The 20499-nt window shown below is 40.7% G+C and overlaps 1 protein-coding gene across 1 annotated transcript in view; it reads right to left on the bottom strand.

Moving 5' to 3' along the window:
• Positions 1-20499, bottom strand: part of PHLPP1 (PH domain and leucine rich repeat protein phosphatase 1) — a 123726-nt gene that overhangs the window by 8027 nt on the left and 95200 nt on the right. The window contains exons 9-13 of the mRNA XM_015854511.2: positions 20087-20182; positions 16113-16268; positions 8071-8271; positions 6976-7138; positions 2870-3000 (exon numbers count right to left, since the gene is read on the bottom strand). Of these exons, the coding sequence (XP_015709997.2) occupies positions 2870-3000; positions 6976-7138; positions 8071-8271; positions 16113-16268; positions 20087-20182 (747 nt within the window). The remainder of the gene's footprint in view (positions 1-2869; positions 3001-6975; positions 7139-8070; positions 8272-16112; positions 16269-20086; positions 20183-20499) is intronic.

Below are 20499 nucleotides of genomic sequence, written 5' to 3'. Positions count from 1 at the left end.
CAAAGAACAAAAAAGCAGTAAATAACGAAGCCTCTATAAGGGTGTCAGATGCACTGTTTGCTTACCCAGCTTTTCTTCTCCCTACCCTCACCCCTAAGCTATTTGTTTACAGCTCAACCCAGTGGGAACACAAGGCCAATTTGTCACCAACTTAATGGAAGCCAGTATAGGGAGTGATTTTTCAACTAAAGCCCTTTACACTCACGTTAAGAACAAGTTTGTATGACCTACATCATCCTCTAAATTAAAAGATAAGTCTTCAGAAGCAGCAACATGTAGTAACAGCCTGCTAGGAAAATGCCCACAAGTCAGAAATCAGCTCCATCACAGCACTGTCCTGACTTGCAAGAGCAGGTCTGCAGCCCAGGCTGTGAGCACAGACCTTCTGCCTTCCATAATTTTACAGCCCAGATTTTACCTGGGCTCTTGATCCTCTACCCTCCAATTTACTACCAACATAGCCTCTAGCCTGAAATTCAAATACCTCGCATAGCGCAATAAAGACTTGAAAAAGGACCATCCCTATCTGTTTATTCGCTTCTCTTCAGAGCCTGGCTTTGCAGGGGAGGAATGACCTGCCCTGTGCTCCCTTCGCTCTCTTCCAAAGGCAGGGAAAGCAAGCTCCCTGCATACAGCAGGAACTTCAAAGGCACCCAAACCTTTCATGAGCCAAATGAATCATAAAAGGACAAGCAGAAAGGTCTAACTGTTCACTGAGAGGATTCATTTTTCCCTATCCAAAGCCCCATCTGACCTGAGCACACAAGGAAGTCTTTTTCACGTTTCACAGCCTTCCTCAAATAACCCGAGGGTCTGTCACTTCCACTCTGATTTCTTTTAATGCAAATAGTCAGGACATACATCAGCTAGGGCCCACTAAAAGCAAATAAGCCACAAAAATCATGTTAGAGCTATCAGTGTTTTGAGCCCTTGGCTTTGCAGCCCTCTGTGTGACAAACATAAGGCAAACACCTCACCAACAGCATCAGAAAAGAAGTGTCTGATCCTGATCAAACTGGAAACCTGGATCTATTCTTAAGTAGCAGATATTCTACATCTGTCTGTACCTGCAAAATACTACGACATACAGCAGAAAATGCACTTTCTTCACAGGCTTCTAATGCAAGGCACTTATCCTGCAGGGCAGAGGAGCTTGGATCAGAAGAGTTTTCCTGTTTCCTCTTGTAGCTGGGTTGACTGACCCTGGGGCAGGTCAAGGACCCAGGGCTGTATAAATGCTTTCCAGCAGTGATAAAAAAAAGAGAAAAAGCTACCTCAATGCATTGCCTTCATCTTCCTCACTGGTGTAATTACAACTAGACCATGTGCTCGTAAAGGAACGGTACCCAGCAGCATATCCTACACAGGGAGATGAGCTAAGGCCTACATACAGTATGCTTTACTTTCCCCATATTCATAATGTTATAACTGAGCCAGAACTCTTTCCTAAACATCACAGTAACAACATTTATTTATTCTTTTTACCCCTCCCCTTTTCATTATAATTGCGACTGAAATCCTTATGTCCTGTAAGTCACTTGGCAACATCCTCCTAAGTGTGCAAGCTTCCTTTAAGATCTCCATACACGGGGGAAAAAAAAAAGCAAGCACACATGACAGGGCTCCTCTTATCAGAAGCAAGAATACATATTAACCTCCTGCCTGTTTGATTCCTGCTGGGGCACAGATGGAGAACTGCCTTCCACATGCAGAAGAAAGATATAAAAAGCACCAAAAGCACAAGTGTTTGTATGCCTGCCACAAAAAGTAAGAGCAAGGAGCATCTCCTCTCTCACGTTCAGTTCTGGCAGTGCACTGTACATCTATACAGACATCCGCTATATCCCAAAGGAGACCTGAAACACCTGACCTCAACTGAAGGTTATTTACTCACACAAGAATAGCTCTGAAGTTGTAAGAAAAACAATGTATTAAAGAATGAAATATATACATGTATGCATAAGAAAAATTTCTATGAATTAAAGAAAGTGCAATATGGCAGTGAAAATATGATGTGGCACTGGGTGATACTAATCTTCTACTGCCCAGGTCTTAGTTTTGTATAACTCTGCTATAGGGCATGAAGCCTGATTAATAAATAGGCAAGAGATGAGCTTGCCTCTGTTGACGGTTGGACATACATAAGAGTCTGTAAGTTCAGGTACCATTAAGGACGCTCTGGTAGCACACACTCTTCTCTACAAATCACAGCAACATTCCATTTCTGGCATACAATGAGCAGCCCTTTAAGAGAAAAAGACATCGCTTCTAGCCTTATTTCCTCCCTCCTGTGTCTGCTGCAGAACACGGATTCTTGCCTTTTATCTATAAAAACTTATTATAATGGGACTTAATACTTCAGTGCTTGATCTTAAGCATTTAAAAGCAAACTACACAAAGCAGCACTCAACCCTCAGAAGGTTATCAGCCATTCTTAGTATCATTCAGTATTTAGGGATCAAAGAGACTCAGAATTAAACAGAGCTGGTGCAGCTCCCTCCAGGACATTAGAAAGGCTCAAAGCAGCACCACTGTCCAGAGATTTTCTGTTCTAGTGCAACAGTCCTACCACACGCTGCAGGAGGCAGCACAAGGCACTTGGTGCATTTCAGTTACAAATGGCGCTTGAGTCACAGAGCAGGAAACAAACAGACAGGAAGTAAACAGAGCATCCCAGAGAGGGATATGATGGATTACAAGAAATGTTTTGTGAGGGGGTAACAGGAAGCACAGTGGCAAACAGATGAAGAAAAAAACATAATAATAAGCAGCTATCAGCATCTCAATGGTGGAATCTAACATCAGAAGTAACATGGACATCAAACTAGTTTCTTCTTCTGCACCCTCTCCACTCTGTAAGTCAACTTACTTCAGCAGCTCAAGGGTTTTGTGATCCAAGGCCAATCTAGGGTTTCCAGTCAGGTCCAGCTCTTGCAGTTTTGGAGGCAAGTTTTCAGGCAATGTAATTTCACTCAGTTCATTGCAGCTTAGATCCACACACTGCAAAAGGAAAGCAATCAAATAAGAATCCAGCTGGCATTAAGATCAGTTTGTGATCAAATGCAGTAATGTATGTTGTGTGAATAAGAGAGACTGCAGTCGAGACCTAAGATGATTCATTTAAGTGATTCTTCATATGGCATCTACAAAGTCTTCTTCCCAGATGCCTGGGACACCCAGAAACATGTTTGCTCCATTTCAGTTTCTGACCAGGTGTAACCTTATTGCAAAACTAGTAAAGTTTGTCTCTGCTCTTTTCAGGGGCAAATATGATCACCGTATTTTTATTAACAGATGAGTATTAAAGAAAAAAATGTTACTGATGAAAATGGTTTGTAATAGAAAATATTATAATAGAAAAAGATAACAGACAAATGAGGTTAGGGATTCTAAGGTGCTGTCACAGCAATCTCTCCTCTGAAGTCCACTTATTCAGCACAGGTACAAGCATACTCTGAAGCTGATATCTACTGAAGGATTTGGAAAATAAGAAGTTACAAATGATTGAAAACCAGCAGAGAATTACGCTGGCTATGCACCAGCTAAGTACAAGCCAGGTAGAACAAGTGCCCTAGAATGACAAAATCCCAAACCAAACTGTGTTGAAGTTGCATATATGTATGGAAAGTCAGTACACAAAAACCTGAATAAAACCAGCTCTTCAAACCTCTATACAGCAGGCATAGCAAGCAAAAACAGCCAAAATTTTATTAGAGGACAGAAGAGGCTGATATTTAACCAAGAATACTATCCACGTATTTCAGAATGATAATTTCCTATTTTCAGCCTGGAAAAAGAAAACAGACCTTAAAACCTCTGGTAAAACTGTGGGCTGAATAGTTGGAGGTAGGCTGCAGGGAGAATTTTCTTAGCTGCACACTTTGACTGACATGTAATTTCCAATGATAAAAGCATGAAAACAAAAGTCTCTTAGGTAAATTCAAAGATACCAGGCCCTAAGCTGAACAAAAAAAGCATAAGATAACCCAGTAAAATTTGGAAGAGAAAGATCTCCAAATGCTGTTAAATATATGCAACACACATAATGACCCAAATCTCAAATCCTGAGGTTGTCTGATATGGACGACTAATCATGTAGGAAGAACAAACTGCTGACATTATCTAAACTTGATATGGAAATCAGAATTTAAAATCCATCATACAAACTAAATAGCAGACAGCTTAGGAGAAGAGTTATGCAGATGAGCTTTTTTGTTTGTCTTTTTTATTTCTTTGCTGCTCCTTGCTGCTTCCAGAGTGCCAATAATTACCTCTCAGAATAACAAAGCTGCCAGCAGGCCTTGCTGTGCTAAACACCATCGGAAATCTGATGGAAATGAAAGTATGAAAGTGGAATAAGGAGTACAAAATGAGCAAAATCATTGCATTGTTCTCAGTACATGCCCAATACACTAAGGGTAGTAACAGTCTGCTGGATATCCCTTGGTCCCCATGCAGTGATGAACAGTTTATCCATCAAGTCAGGATTTCTCTGATTTGTATTGTTCAAAGAACAAGTTAGCAGGGACTTTCTAATAGCTACATTAAATGTAGTCCTTATTCTACTTTGTGGGCAAGTAGCAAATCCCATTTCCTAATTGATTCTAATTGATTCTAATTTCTTTCTCATTTTGCCCCATCCATGGAGCATCAGAAGAACAAGAGCAACTGTGTGCAGGACACCATGCTAGGGTGGGTCAGGTGGTGCACAGTGTTTAATATTCAGCATTTGCTCAGTTGCACAGGTGTAAATGCAGTGCACCTCGTCCATGGCTGACAGGGGCTTGAGTTATCTCCACTTGTGACCGATGGTGGGCACATGAGAACTCATCTCAACTCAAAAAAGGTACCATGCAAGGTATCTCAGAGACATCCACAGAGCTTTTTGAGGCAGAGGACAACACAAAACTTCTGTATCCTTAATTTGAGCAAGTAAGATCAGCTTAGAGACAGCTGTCTCACTAAATGACCTCATATTTGGAAATCCTGGAGTTACCTTAAGTGCAAAAGCATGACCTTCTGTAATTAGCTTTCCCTCTGGAACAATTTCAAACAAAACAGTAACTGCACTACTAGCTGTTCTAGTAGCACTGACTCAAAAAATGTAATGTCAGCCTCTCAAGCTAATTAAGTACAAAAGCAGAGCAGCCATTACCTCAGGTAACATTTTCCCAAGAAATCACGGGTGCTTGAATGCCACCTCAATTGAGATTAACCATTATGTATGACAATCACAGTCATAACATGAAACTATACTACTCTGTGCTTTACTACAAGCAGGCTTCTTTCAGCAAACTACAAAACCTGTACTCAAATTTTAACTTCTTAACTTGCTTTGGAACATTACAAATGCCCTCCAACATCAAAGAATGAGCTCCAGTTTAGCCTAATAATATATTCAGCCAGAAATCAAAAGCTCAAGCTCCAGCCCTGACCCAGAAAAATCACCAAGAGGCAACAAGATACCCTCTGCCTACAAGCACAGCTATCTGGCAACAACAGAAGCTCATTTCAACTAAGTCAGAACAATACTTAGGTACTGACTAAGGCACAAAAGTGAAGTCCCACAGCACTGCACCCTCTCAGATGAAGGCAGTCCCACACTATTCCTGCAGTCTCAGAACTGTCAATGAAATCCATGCCTCTTTCTTTCACTGAAGTAACTGTAGGGAACGGTCAGAAAGAAAAAACACTGGGTCTTCATGAACGCTTTCCTACTCAGCTACAAAACCTGGTAGAACCTGGTAGCCTTTATAAAATACTCATTCCCCAAAACGCAGGAACAGAAAGGAAGTTGTTGGTTATTCCTGATCAACGTGTTTACATTATCCTCCTTTCTTTTTCCATGGTTAAAAACGCCCTCACACTTTTAAAGAAATATTTACCATGCAGAGCCTTACTCTCCCACCCCAACTCTTCCTCTGAGAAGAAAAGTTTTACTTCTAATTGATTCTAAATGGCCTGCAGTTTCCTCTGACCATTGTTCCAAAGAGGGAGGAGTATTCAGAAACCCACATTTGTTTGAGATTTCCTGGCTAAAACCACAAAGCTCATCTTTTTGTGTACTCACTGTCCAACCATTCCTCCCGCTTCCCTGCATGACCCCAGACGCTGAAGGACACCGAGGAGTCTGAGAACTCGGCCTTTAGATTCTGCAGACTGTATGAAGGACACAGAAGTTGTTCTGATCTTGTGAATAGTTAACCAGCTTTCAAAGCCAGGGAACAACTTTTCAGTCATACCAGAAGCTTGGTGCACTGCAAGTTAATCTCTCAACTCCAAGCAATGGAAATAACATGCACCCCAAAATACTCTACAATGTGGCCAAGGGAGAAACAGAAACTTAATTCACAAAAGCTACACAGTAGTGTTCTTCAGCACAGTCGAGCAAAGAATGTGTCAGGAAAAGTTTGGTAATACGCACAAGAGATGGATTAAGCATTCTTCCAGTTTTACAAAATGACTGCAATTGTGAAAACAGAAGTAGCTTGCCTAACTACCCAAATCTGGTGCTCCTGGAATCTCTCTTTGTCCCCCAGGCCTATCCTATTTTGCAGCTTCAGCATTTTTTAAAACACACACTCTAAACAACGTCCCTTCCTAAAGAATTAGCAATTGCCAAAGCAGCAAGAGTTAGTTATGCATATTATGTGTGTTAATTATGTATAGCTCTTGTGACATGTTTAAGTCATATTGCAACAGGCTGTCACAGGAAGACAACTAACACTTAATTGGCAAAGAAGATGGGATGTGGTAAAGATGAGTGTAAAACCAGATTTTGAGGCACTTCCTCCTTTCCTCTCAGAGGCAGGATGGGGGCGAATATTTTAAATAGTAACCCAGACAAGAAAGCAGCTGTCAGATCTCCTCCACTGAGAATATATTATCCTGCAGCAGCGAGAGACCAAAGGGGAGAACAGAATATGGTCAAGGGTGCATTACTACTGTATACTTCACAGCACATTCACGCCTTACCTTTATTTCAGCAAGCTGCATGACTTCTGGGAAGACTTCAATGCAGTTGGAGTGAGCAATTACAGTATGCATGCGTCTACAGTTCATGATGGTTGTTGGAATGGCTTTCAGCTTATTACCACTAATATCAATTTCCTCCAACTCTTCCAGCTTGGCCATTTTGCTATGAGAATGAGAGTTTTGAGATTTTTTTCTGTTACTACCGATGCATATTTTGTTCTGAAGTGGTGGTAAAAGCAATGATTTTCACTATTTCAGTCCAGCAGTGCCTGTCGCCTCTCCTCCCATCAGATTCTAACAGTCATGGAATTAAACCTGTGCTTCTATCAATTTTCATTACGCTACTTTTGAAACAGCTTATTTTGCTTACGATCGCTCTATTCATCAGTTCACTTCCACTCTTCTTCCTCCTTTCCTCCAGCTCCAGCTTGTCACTTCACCCCAACTTCCCCCCCCCATTTCCTGGCACCCTGCTCAGCTCCACCCACTTATTCATCTCCCTCCTGCCACTGAAGCCCGGTTGCTCAAAACCCCACATCAAGGACAGCAATGTCTCTTCCTTTATTTATTGGCATCTCCTTTCCAAGGTTGTACCCCATCAGCTTTACAGCGCATCTTACACTTGAAAGACTTCTGATTAAAATAGTGAACTGAGAGTACAGCAGTTCATCTAAATTGCTGCCAAGGGAGAATCTCCTTCAGGAGCACAAGGATTTTCTCCCAGTGTGGAAGGACATTCCCAGTGCCAAAGGACATTTCCAGACTGTTACGCTTACAAGTCTTCTGTGAACAGAATCCCACCAGCTATAAGCAAAGCGACCAAGCTGGGGAAAACAGAAGGCCTCCTTGCCTGACTTTAAAAGCATACTGCCGTCATGCTGAAAAATACTCCAGGTGCAATCAAAACACACTAACACTGTGTAATGCAAATGGGTAGCAATGTGCAACAGGGCACAGCAGATGAATCTACCCACTGCAATGTCACCACATCTGAAATACAACCCGTCCCACCAGATCACTGTGAACCTTAGTTTTGCTATGAATATGTTTCATGTTGTCCACCAGTGGGCCAGGGCAGTAAAACCAGTTACTCACCTTGCAGGGAAGCTCTGTAGGCGATTATAGGCCATATGCAAGATTTTCAGGTGTGGATGGCCTGTTAGCAAGGGTACACATTTATCCGTGAGGTTGTTATTGGTCAAATACAATTCCTGTAAGATGCTATGGGTCTCCTCAGAAAGAGTGGCTGGGGGAAGCATTTCCAGTTTGTTGGCGGAGGCATTAAGAAATCTCAGGCTGCAAAGAAAAGTTGTGAAAGGGATTTCAGTTTTGTGTAGAAGTATGAACAAAAATTACATTTGTAAGTTAAGATAATTACAAAACAAAGGCCAAAAGCACAAGTTTTCTTGATAGAAAGATGTGAAGTCTAGTCTTTAACCGATAATACTTCTGATTCCATTTTTAAAGGCGCCCATTTATATGAACAAAGCATCAGCAAAATGACTGTGTCAAATTGCCTCTATCCCTTTAAAACCACAATACTGTTAACACTGCTACAGATGTACCCTCAGGTAGGAACAAACCACATCATTTCCATATCTGTTCCACATAAAAATGAATTCCAAATTCATCATTAATGAACCATGACAGTATAGCTACCCTTCAAGTGACTAAGAAGTCATTGGTAAAGAAGTCAACTAGCTTCTCAGAATTTTAAATACTAGCTAGGGATTGTTATTTATGTTTTGCTTTATTAAACCTGCAGGCCTGAAGCGACTACAAAATATGACAAAGGGTCTTCTTTGAATATTTAGACAATCGAGATCCAACACCAATCACAAAAAATCCCAAAGAGTAATTTATCTTAAGTGTTTTAGAGAGAAACAGAGCCAGTTTTCAATTACACTAAAAAGTAAGATGCTTGCTGATCTGTGCAGCAAGCAAGCCAGATCTGTATGTAGTTCTGGAGCACCCTTCCCCTAGCAGAAATCCTTGTCAGTGTTTTCTGAATTCCATGACAAGCAGCAAGGACTGAACAAATAGGGAAAGGAAGTTGCTCTTTCCCTCTCACAGGACCTTTCCCAGGGTGGGAACAAGGTCTGCTGAAGAATAAGTATTGCCTGCTCTTCTCAGCAAGATTCTGCACACAGATGATTCACATTCTGAGCGAGTCCGGTGATGGCAGAGGCAGAGAGGGAAACATGCTGTCGGGATCTTAAGGGTTAAAATTCATACAATTCCAAACAAATGGAAAATTAAGACCATTTAGCCTTTAATAATTAACCCTGGCACAACCGTGCATTTTCAAGAGATACAAGACTGCTCTTCTTCCTTCCTCCCTTTGTGCTTGAACTTGTGCTACTGAAGTACGCCTGCCAGGTTGCAGCACCCATGTTCAAACCAGTCTGCAGTGCTTCTACCACGTAATGGGAAATGGCAGTCGCAATACTTACAGTTGCACTCAAGAAACAGGACTCAGAAATGAGCTAGCTGAAGCCTTCACAGCCAGAGATCAGGACACAAAAGGCGTATGTGCTCTTGTCATCGATCTTAAGAGAAAGCTATAAAATATTGATAGCTCTTCCCCTGCTCCACCTAAGCATGCTGCAACTGGCACTGACCTTTAGGTCTATTAATGAATGAAATGGATTTGCATGAGCCGCAGCTGGTTGAAACTTGCTCAGCAGCAAATAAGGGTCAGACTTGCTACGGAGAAGTCACATGGAATGTCAAAGGATTTTTAAAAATATATATATTTCCATTAGAAGCAGAAATCTCTCAGCACTGCACAGAACCAAAAGTAGGTTAGCTGTTTTACACAGGCAGAGAAGTCCACCATGGAGAAACAGCTTAATCCTCAGGCTCATTCATTATTCACAAGGGTGGTAAAACTCCAAAGGAGGAGGGGAAGGGAAGGATTAATACAGAGCAGGGAATAAGCATTTGAAAGGGTTTTTTCAATGTTATTTATTTTAAAAAGATGCTGCTCAATTTTGCCTGTTAGGCATGAACTACACATACATTAAGCTCATTCAAAGTTGGATTACTAAACTGAAGTGTACCACATCAGTGGCCTCTGTATTTAATTAAACATCAACAAGCACACCTAAGGCCTAAAGCACAGACAACTACTGCTCGGACAACTTGCTTCTGAAATCCATGATAATCTTTCCTCTTTCCACAAAAAAGGCGCTTTGATTAACATTAAGGCCATGGTATCTTTTGTGCTGCTCAAAGTACAAAATGGCCATCTCCAGCTCAGTTTAGAAAGGCTTAATCAATAAAGAGGTTTGAGGATGCAGGGAAAAATAACCTTTTACAGGAATATGACAGAGATGAGAAAGTAGCAGCAGAACACCTCCCAGGAAGAGGCACCTTAGGAGGAATCTGTATTTTAGGTATGTTCCATAGGCTACAGTGCTTCACAGGTACCTTCTTTTAATGACTAAATGGAGCCACACAGATAGCCAACCTAGAGAGCATCCTACAGCTATGAAGTTCTAAATGCAAAAGATGCAAGTTTGTTCAAGTACAGCTAGCCCAAAACACAACTGCCAAAGCTGTAAGGAAGAATGCTGTTCTGATAATGCTGAAATTGATACAATCTACTGTATGGAGTTCAAATGAAATTCAGAAGAAAAAATTAATCAAAGAGTCGTGGCTGTTTCTGTTGAGTTTTCAACACTGATGGAACAAAACAAGACTCAAGCTGTTCCTTCACTGGCACTAAAGTGGTTGAAATCTACAAGCTCCTGCCAGAAATAGGCTTTGATGCACATATTTTTCAATGGAAAAAGGAAAGAGAAGAGCTGTTGCCCTGTATCCTACTGCCTCCCAGCCTTTTGCCAACAATGAAAATAAATCCTCAGTATTCTGACCTACTGCTTAGTGCCTTGATTCTAGCAACACTTAGGTGGCTGGAAGCATTTCCCCAGCAGCTTAGGACAGAAATCCTTTGGTAGCAAAGTATCTCACCTGCACCACACCTAACAAACACCTTCACACGCACTCTCTCAGCCAGGCAGCACTCAGAATTAGGATACTCGCACAGTAATCTCCATCTGTATTCTAATTCTAATGATATCTTTTTGGAGGAGAGTATGTTGTTTATTTACATGTTCCTTTTGACCAGCTGCTACATTCAAATGGTGAAAACATTCCCTAAAGATCCTTCTTTCAAGATATTCTCTCAATTAAAAAAAGAGACACCATCCTTTGGGCAGGGAACAGAATGAACTAGCAGATTGCTCCTGCACACAGCTTTGTTGATTCCGTGCTATTTTATGTTAAAAAAAAAATAAATCTATTCTTGTCCATCGAGCTTCACCTTGCACTGATTTAACACAGAAGTCCTTTTTCAGCTTATTTTCACACCCCTATTTCTCCATCCTCAAGCAGCGTGCCAGCTGCACATCTTATGAATGCCTTCTGGAGGAGTGGAAATTTACTTGGGCACAACTGTTCCCATCTCACTTGTGCGTGGACTTTAACTGATTCACGTTCCTTGAAGATATCCCACTCATACTGCTTATCAGATGGGAGCAGAATGTCAAGTATTAAGCTCAGTCCAAAACTAATTGTTTCCCCTTCCAGTTCCACCCACACCACTACACCATAAGCTCAGCTCATGAAAAAAAAAAATACAGCATCGCTACAGAAACTTGAATTCAGCAGCTTGCACACATACCGGATTATAACATAGTGAGGGGAGTATGAATTAACAAGTATGAGAAGAGTGTTGGGGATTAAGAAAGAAAGGCATTGGCAGAGAGCTGCCAGAATTCTTCAGCTTTGACAAGGTGCAAATTCTCCTCTGGTGTAATAATATAAACATTGAACTCTGGCTAGAATAAGTCACCTTTGGTTTTACAGGGTATTAAAGTACAATCCCTTGTTAGATGTAACTTCTCCAAGACAGAAAACAAAGGCTGTCCCAAAGAATACACTAGAATCAAGGACATGGACTGAATTCAACAAAACAGGCCAAGTGCGCATGCAGCATTCACATGTCTTTCCTATTTAAATCCTGAGAACTCTGAACTGAATTTGAACTTCTGAAAGCAAAGAAAGAAAGCCTACTGGAAACTGCTAAAGGTTCTATTTTCTTTTTTTCCTTCGACATTGATGTCTACTCTAGCATGCACACAGGCTAAATATAGACTGTTGTCAGGTTTCACTCACACAGCATCTCCCGGCTCCTCACCAGTTTCTGAGGCAGCCTGGCAAACCTGGCTTTGGCAAACCGGCAAACACAGCCAGCAATGGAAAATAATTAAGTACTCCAAAACACTTAGGAACATCTAGCATTAGTAAGAGCAACAAGACAACGTTATCCTACAGCACAGTAACAGCAAGACAAAACTGAAAGCACTGATAAATGTTGGAAAGAATACTGCAGCTGTAAAACGAAATATGCAGAGAAATCAAGTTCTCCAGTTTGGCCTGCGCCCCGACATCTCCGTCAGCAGAGAGCAATCAAATCAAAATTTCTTCTGCAGTCCCTTCTGCAGAGACATGCCCTCAATTTCTGAGCAGATAATCCTAAAGCAATTTATGATTGAGGTAGCAAATGTGTGAGAGAGAAACATTCAAGACAGGTGTGACTGGGGAGAAAACGTCAAAGCAGCTCTGCCAACCTATTCGAAAAGGGTATTTCTGCTCCTGAAATAAAAAAGAAAACAAATACGGATGGAAATGTTCAAGTGAATCCTCTTTCCTGTTGATGAACTACCAAAAAAAAAAGGTAAAAAATAAAAGCCCAGACACTTGACTGTTGCTGCTACCTCATCTCTTACTAATCTATCTTCAGCTGTGTCACTAAAAGATATTGACAAATCCTCCTACAAGCCCTGCCCTACCAGCAGTGAAAGAACTGCAGCTAAGCATCTCTGCAACTAAAGTATGCACAGCAACCACTGAAAGAGCTCTTTGCATTCATTTGAATTTGTTTTCTCCTTTACTTTTGTTGCATCTGTGATACGTACCGGTACTTGTACGAAAAGGCAGCAATTGCTGTGGGTGGAAATAGCAAATATTAAGTGTAAATGGGTCACCTTCCAGAACTCCAGCAAAAAAAAAAAAACAACAAAAAAACCCAAAAACAGCACAGAAATGCCCAACAAAAAATAAACTCAAACAACAAAAAAAATTCAAAGCAGTTTAAAAGAGCTGAACAAAGTTGAAAAGAAGAATCATGAAGCAGCTTAGGGGACAGGCTCCAGACAGGCTCTACAGCTGCCACTACAAAGCAACAGAAAGCCCAAGATGGGCAGAGTACAGCTACACACCTTCACTATCCAACTACCACTATTGCCAATCTTGTGGCTCTTAAAAGAGTCTGACTATAGCTACAGCATTCATGCTAACTGGAAAGGAAGCTTATGCAATGGGTAAACCCTTGACCTTCATCGCTATTTCCCCATTTTTAAACCTAACCTGCCATTACAACACATGAAACAGGGGTTTAAACAAAAGGTGCAGGGTTACAGGGGCAAGAAAAAAAGGTTAAGGATATTGCTTGGGAGCTTTTCCCCCCCAGAAGCCATAGCACTTGCATGAGTTCTCTATTTCTGCAGCATCTGGTAATGAGAAATGAACAGATTATCTGGCTGTCTCCATAGTGCTCATCTTGCCAAGAAAATCCCCACCCAGCAAGAGAAATCCGTGCTAACATGATCAAGATGTGCACACTTTCAGCGTAATAAACAGAACCAACCTCAGTCTTGGTCAGAGCAATGTCTCACAGAAAAGACTTTGATTTCTCCTCCAATAACAGTTTAAAGCAGAAGAAAATTACAAAAAGAAAAATCAGACCAAGGGAATACATTATACTCTTCATCAGACAATCCAACTTTTTAATTGGTTTTGAAGAATTAAGGGAGAAGACTGATCGATGTCTGTAGATTTTATGAAAAGAATACATTTTTCAGTATTTTATTTCCATGAAAGTGACATTCCCTGTATGTGCACCAGCGCCCTGGCATTCTTGCCTTCCTCAGGTCTTCTAGATGTTGAAGCCCACCAGTATTTGCCCAAGGCAATTCAGAGCCACTCAGTTAAATAGGATTGAAAAGGCGAAAGTGTTCATAATTCACAGCATGCGACTTCGAGACAAGATATTATCTGCCAACCACACAGACTTGAGTATCTTCCTAAAAAACAAACTCATCTTTTCATGCTGCAAAAGCTAAGTTGTTTTACGGAGAGATAAGGGCTCTGCAACATGATTTGTCCAACATTACACAGTGGGAAAAGATCATGGCAGAGTGCACAGGCTACCCCTTTCTCTTGACGTGTCTGGCAGCACAGATTGTGCTTCCCAGGGAATGTTTTGAGAAGAGTAAGTTTGTTGGTTTTTTTTCTTTTAAAGCAAGCAAACAAAACTCCTCAATACCTTTCCCCAGTCCAGACTCATGGTTACTGACAGATGAAAACATTTGAAAGCAAAGCGAAAAGAAAGCACTGTAGGAAATTCCAAACCTACAACTCCTACATAGAGGTCTGATCCGCACTGGTATTTTCCTTCACATGCATCACTTCTGCAGCATTAATAGGAATGCCAGCATGGACAGAACATTAAATGCAGTCAAAAGCAGTAATGGGGTAGACAATATGAGATTCTCCTCACAGCTGCTTCCATACCACGAACAAGGAGGCTTCACTGCCACAGCGGATAAGCTTTGTTGATACCTGTGCTTAAAAACACATGCCCTGTGCTGCCTGAAAGCTGCATAACATCAAGGCTACAGATGGGAAAAATCCCTAGGTCTGCATTAGCCACTTAAGAGCATTTTTTTCAAAAGAATTTTACAATTTCTTTTCAGTGCACATTCAGACAACGTATGGAAGCCCAGTCTTAATTTTAGCCTGTGCTTCTTCACAATAATTACAAATGCAGCATTGCTAAGTTTCGTTGTTTTGACTGCACTTTCATGTAAAGTCTCAATTATAGCAGTAAATTAACAGTGGAAAAATTTTGCTGGTAATCAGTTTGTTCCTAAGGTTGTACCCTACTTAGGGCTTAATGGGAACAGGCATGCAATAGTCTAAAAGAGAAAGTGTAAAAATCAAGACTGAAATGCCATGATGGCTCCCAGAAACAAAACTCTGTCCTAAAGAAATCCCTCCTTTGGGACATAATTTCCTTGGATTCAGCAACCTTGAAACTGTGAATCCCAAAAAGTTTAAACAGAATGTTCCCACCAGAATGAACAGTATAAAAATGAGGGTTTTTAGTATTCTTAATTAGACAATGATTTGTGATGGAGAGAGATCACTGTTCCTCTTGCTTCCTTGCATCGCTCCAAACCCAGGAGCTACATGTTCCTTCTGTCGCAGTTCAGACCAGAAATAAAACCCTGCAGCACAAACTCTGGCTGTTAAATTATGTATAGGTTAAAATATTCAGAAATACCAAGACTATTTGTTAAAGTGCAGAGGTGCAAGGAACACTGACACCAAGCAGGGCAATACCATCCACCACCCAATTATGCTATGAATCCCTGGTATTTTAATCACAGTCACTTCACAGGATATGTTTAGATCAAGGAAGAAAGATTATGAAGACTTTGAGACTACAGGAACAGCAGCGCAAAAACAAGAAGCCAAAAATCAGATGAAGTGGTGACACCAGCTAAATTAGCGACAAACATTTGAAAGGCATAAAAAATTCACAAAGCGAGGACACAGGAATAACTGAGTTATTCTGACAGCCTTATGCACAGATCTTGTTTTGTTTGATGGGTATAAATAAGTTCTAGCCTGTGACTGAAGGGATGGAGTGGGGGTAAAGCTTTCACACTCCATCATGCAAGACTAAGAAATATATATTTAAAGAAACTGCCACTAACTCATCTCAGTGTATGTAGTAGAAAATAGCATGTGCTTCTCTTTACAGTTGGATTTCAAGAAGTAGGTGTTCCAGCAGGAGCTCAGTAGAGGAAAAAAAGCTACCATATAAGGCAACAAAACTAGAATAAAAAGCACTTGTGTTTTGGTGAGCTGGGCAGACATCTGTCCTTCTCACACAAGGTTTGGCAACTTTCAAATTGGAGGAACCCTCACATTACCCTTTCAGCTACGAAATGAAACACAAAGTAAGGTTTTTCATGCACAAGCTGGAATTCCTTTACATTTACCTGTCAGCTTTCAAAAGTAGGTTAGATGGCAGCTCAAGGAGCTGGTTGTGTTGCACATCCAGGACCTCCACTTGCATTCGTTCAAGCCGATCTGGTAGCCTTCCTAACAAGTTATGTCCTGCCAGCAGTTTACGCAAGCTGCTGTTGTAAAACAACCTGCAAAAAAGAAAAAAAACACCCCAAATAAGAAAAATCTCAGCTCAAGATCTGCTTAGTGATCTTCAGTTTGATGCCACAGTTCATTACAAGAAAGTGATTCAGCCAGCTGATTAGTAGACACTGTATTAGTTACACGCAGATCTCAGAATATCTTCCCACTCTCCACCAACTTCTTAAGAAGGTAAAAAGGTTGTTCAGAGACAGGTAAGGAGATTTAAGGATGACTAAGGAGTGAAAGTAGCAAGAAAGGGTTACCTTATTGCAGTGTATAAGACATGAACATTTAACATGACAGTGAACTAGGGTAATTGCTAACAAGGGCTGCAGAAAGCCTCGCCTGTGGGATCCCTCTAGATAAAGAACTTCAGAAGTGTGGGAGAAATAAGTCACCCCACAAACTTCATAGTAGTTGATTCATCATGCACTGATTCAATCCAATGCAGTTCCCCGCCCCATGTTTTCCTTTTCCCTTAATACCAGACAAACATAAAGCCTCCTTTCCAGTTCTACAGCAAATGAAATTTATCTAATCGGCTTTACTTTCTTGAGCTTTTACAACCGATAGATGACCCCAAGTCCCATCCCCCACTCTGCTTTTGTGGGATGTTAGGGTATACTAGGGATAGGGAAAAAAAGAGCAATGTGAGGGGAAAGACTGGTTATCAAACAGTAAAGCTAAAATCTGTGATATAAAACACTTGAAGAGTTTAAAATCTCCACCAAATAACCCCCAAAAAGGCACAAGTGTCGATTTTGAGCAGAAATCACTTTCAACAAATTAAGAAGAATAAAGATTATTCTGTCTGCCACCTATCTTACATTCCTGCTGCCACAGTCTTTAATCTGGTGAGCCTGAAGGCTGTGCTGACCCATTTCAAGGATTCTCAAATTACTCAGCATTACAGCAAAAAAAATCTTCTTCCCTCAGTTTCAATGATCCATAGACCCATTAAGGACCTTCCTCCTCCCTCTTTCCTACAATCCATCAGGTCACTGGATTACTGTGCCAAAATAATCAATGAAGTATGCTGAGTATTTTCCCCTTGACAGATACGGTCATACTCCACATCCGCGTGCCAGTGTTAACAGTTATCTCAGTTGGCTGGATCATCTGAATTATGACCATGGATACAGGTCAACTGCCAGACACATCATTCCAGAAGGCTCAATACAGGGTAAAAAGATTTATCATACAGACATACGTATATTTATTAAGCTTTTTGTATTCAAAATATATATATCTATATATTTTGTAATTCCAATTTTACACAAATGTGAGAGATTTTATAGGATCTGCCTCCCTATTCTACTTCATTTAATAATCAAGACTGGCCGGTATCACCAACACCAAACACTACAGGGGAAAAAAAACAACAAGAGTTGCAGGAGAATATCTCCAGAAAAAAAAAAAAATAAAAATCACACTTGGGGTTTTTTTGGCTAGGTGGGGGCAGTGCCATTTTTAAATCAGCAAAGTACAAGTTACAGTGAAAGCCTTAACAATCCACTCCTGTATGGAAATGCATTTTATAAATAATTCAAAAGAACTAAGTAGGCCTTTGGGAGATTTTTTTCTTGCTTTCAAAGTTGCACAACCACCAAAGGAACTGCACTCCTTGAAGAAAACTTGAAGCAGCAACACGCAGCTGAGGAAGCTCCTGACACGCCTGGGACAACCAGTTCTCAGGCCGGGTGAGGAACGAGGATTTGTTCTCCCTCTGAGCAGCCTCCCCACTCGCCTGATTCCCACTGAGGCTCTGATGGGATCTAATGGTTTAAGTGTAAGCACGCTGCTCAGCATCAAGCATCTTTGTACAAAACATGGAGCTGGATGAATGCTTTCACTAAACCTTTAACAAGCCAGCATTCAAGAGAATGCAGCGTTGAATATAAGCAGATACTTTCAAAAAACGGACAAAAAAGAAACAAACCAAAAATATATACAGACATCTGTTCACTGGTGGCAGCAAGGTCATTTTGGCAACCCTTAATTGAAACATTTCTATTTTTCATTGGGGAATTCTCTGACATCAGTTCCATTATGATGAATTTGTCTTGCTTTTTTAAGCATCCTTTTAGTTATTTTTCAGTACTTTTAAAGCAGAAATGGGCTCCATTACAGCTCAGCAGCATACATTGCTCCCGTTTCCTTTGAGGAAAACATCAATATGCAGGCCTCTCTCTAACTTTTTGGCTTCAAGGCTGCTTTTCTATTTCAAGGGGGGCAAATAGAAACAGCCTCAACCATGGTTTGTTTAGATTAGATGCAACCTTCAGCCTTCCAGGAAATTACTGGGCAGTCAAGGCTTGAACATTTGTGGCTAGGGTTGCAAGCATCCTCCAAGGAGAGAGCTGTTTGTTTACCTGATGTGTTTTTAGAGTGCTATTCCATACAGAGGAAAAAAAAAAAAAAAAGCAAGCATTAATGTACATGAACTCACACTGAGCACTAGTATTTTTCTTGATACTTACACGAAGTATATATGCCTGAGCTGTTTGCATTTTAATTCAGAGCCAAGTTTCCCTAAACATTAATTAATGTTTAAGGCCATGTTTCAAACTGAGCCTTAAAAATGAGCTGACTTATTAGGAACTAAGCTATCTAGACACATACTACAAAGAAGAGCTTTCAAGAGATAAGCTGTTTCCTGGGGTTAATGATAAGATGGCAGGAGAGACAAGTGGGATGTTGACTGTACCTAGTTTTCAGCTAATCATTAATCTTCCAAAGATATCCGGTATGCCTTGATATTCCTTGCTGTTATGAAGTGCAAATGAAAGGCAAATGAACTTTGGCTCCCCCCACCTTCTGAGTAGGTGCAAGTTTCACTTTGTGTGGAAAAAACAGTGCGATTAACAGTCTGTATGTTATGCCATTAGTTTGCTCAGTAAATCTCCTCACATCCTTTTCTGCCCGGATTCCTGAAACCTATTCTCTTCCCATCTCCAACACTAAATCCCCAGACTCAGACAACACCAACTTTTTTGTTTCTGATGCTCTTTAGCACAGCACAGCTTCATAAGGAAAACAGCTCTTCATATACTAGCTGTCCATAGTTTTTAGTGGCTTAGTACATCCCCATGCATTTTCAACACTTGTGCCCAGCATGCTCTCCCTCTTTCACATTATCTCTTTTGAAGCATGCAGCACAACCAGAAAGGACAATTCTCTTCCAGTGAAGTCAGGCACTTATAAATGTTCAATACCAGAACCTAACTGGTATTTGGACTGGGACTATCTAGAAAATAGTTGCCAACAGCCATTCGTTATGTAACAGATTTCCCTTCTTGTTCATTTCCATTCCTACCACTTTATCAACTTTTAGAGTCTTGAAAGGGAGATGATCCTTATATTGAATGCAGTTGCTATGCATGCAAAAGCTTACTTGCTTTATGAAGCTTTACTCTCTCCTCTCAACCCTTTTTTATATCTGAAACTCAAACTGGGCTGTAAAACAGTCTCTAGACACCACTAAAACAGAAATAAGTTACAAGTCCTGAATGTCTAAATTGTCATGTAAAGTTATGTCTGTAAATATTTAATATTCAGTATTAAAAATGAAGGGCTTTCCTCCCTGAACGGCTTCAAAACTTCCATCTGGAGTTCAAAGGCACTGCTTTCTCTGCATGAAAGTAAAAGAAGAAAGGCTCAGTGGATGCTTGTGGCATGATGACACCCCACAAGGTAAAAAATAAAATCAAACAGAAGATAAAATTTGCCTGACAATCACTGGAACAGACTAAACACTGAATCAGCAATTATTTCTGAACTGCTTATCTTGTACCACATTCTGCAGCTGGTTTGCAAGACTCACCGGGCAGGCAGCTCACTTATCCGATTGTGGCCAACATCCAACACTTCCAGTTTTTTGCTGTCACATACCCACTCAGGCAGGTTTTCCAGATTATTTCTGTGAATAAATAACACAATGAGGTCTACCAGATCATTATCAAAATGATTCTCCTACACATATACTTCCTGCGATCATATCCTCTAAGGACACTGCAGTAAGACTTACAGTAACAGCATAAAGCTAATACATTATTACCTCCCAAGACATGTAGCCTCTAACCAAGAAAGGAAAAAAAGCTGCTTTCCAAGTATTAAGGAAGGAGTATTAAGAGTATCAGAGTATTTAGAATGAAGTCATCTTTCCAAAGGAAAGGAAACTATTTCAGTGCACATTTGTGAGACACCCTTCAAAAAATACTCATGGTCTCCAGCAGA

The sequence above is a fragment of the Coturnix japonica genome, chromosome 2 (assembly GCF_001577835.2).
Source record: "Coturnix japonica isolate 7356 chromosome 2, Coturnix japonica 2.1, whole genome shotgun sequence".
NCBI lineage: Eukaryota > Metazoa > Chordata > Aves > Galliformes > Phasianidae > Coturnix > Coturnix japonica.
The sequence above is the reverse complement of the archived record's forward strand: the minus strand, read 5'-3'. Positions and strand labels throughout refer to the sequence as shown.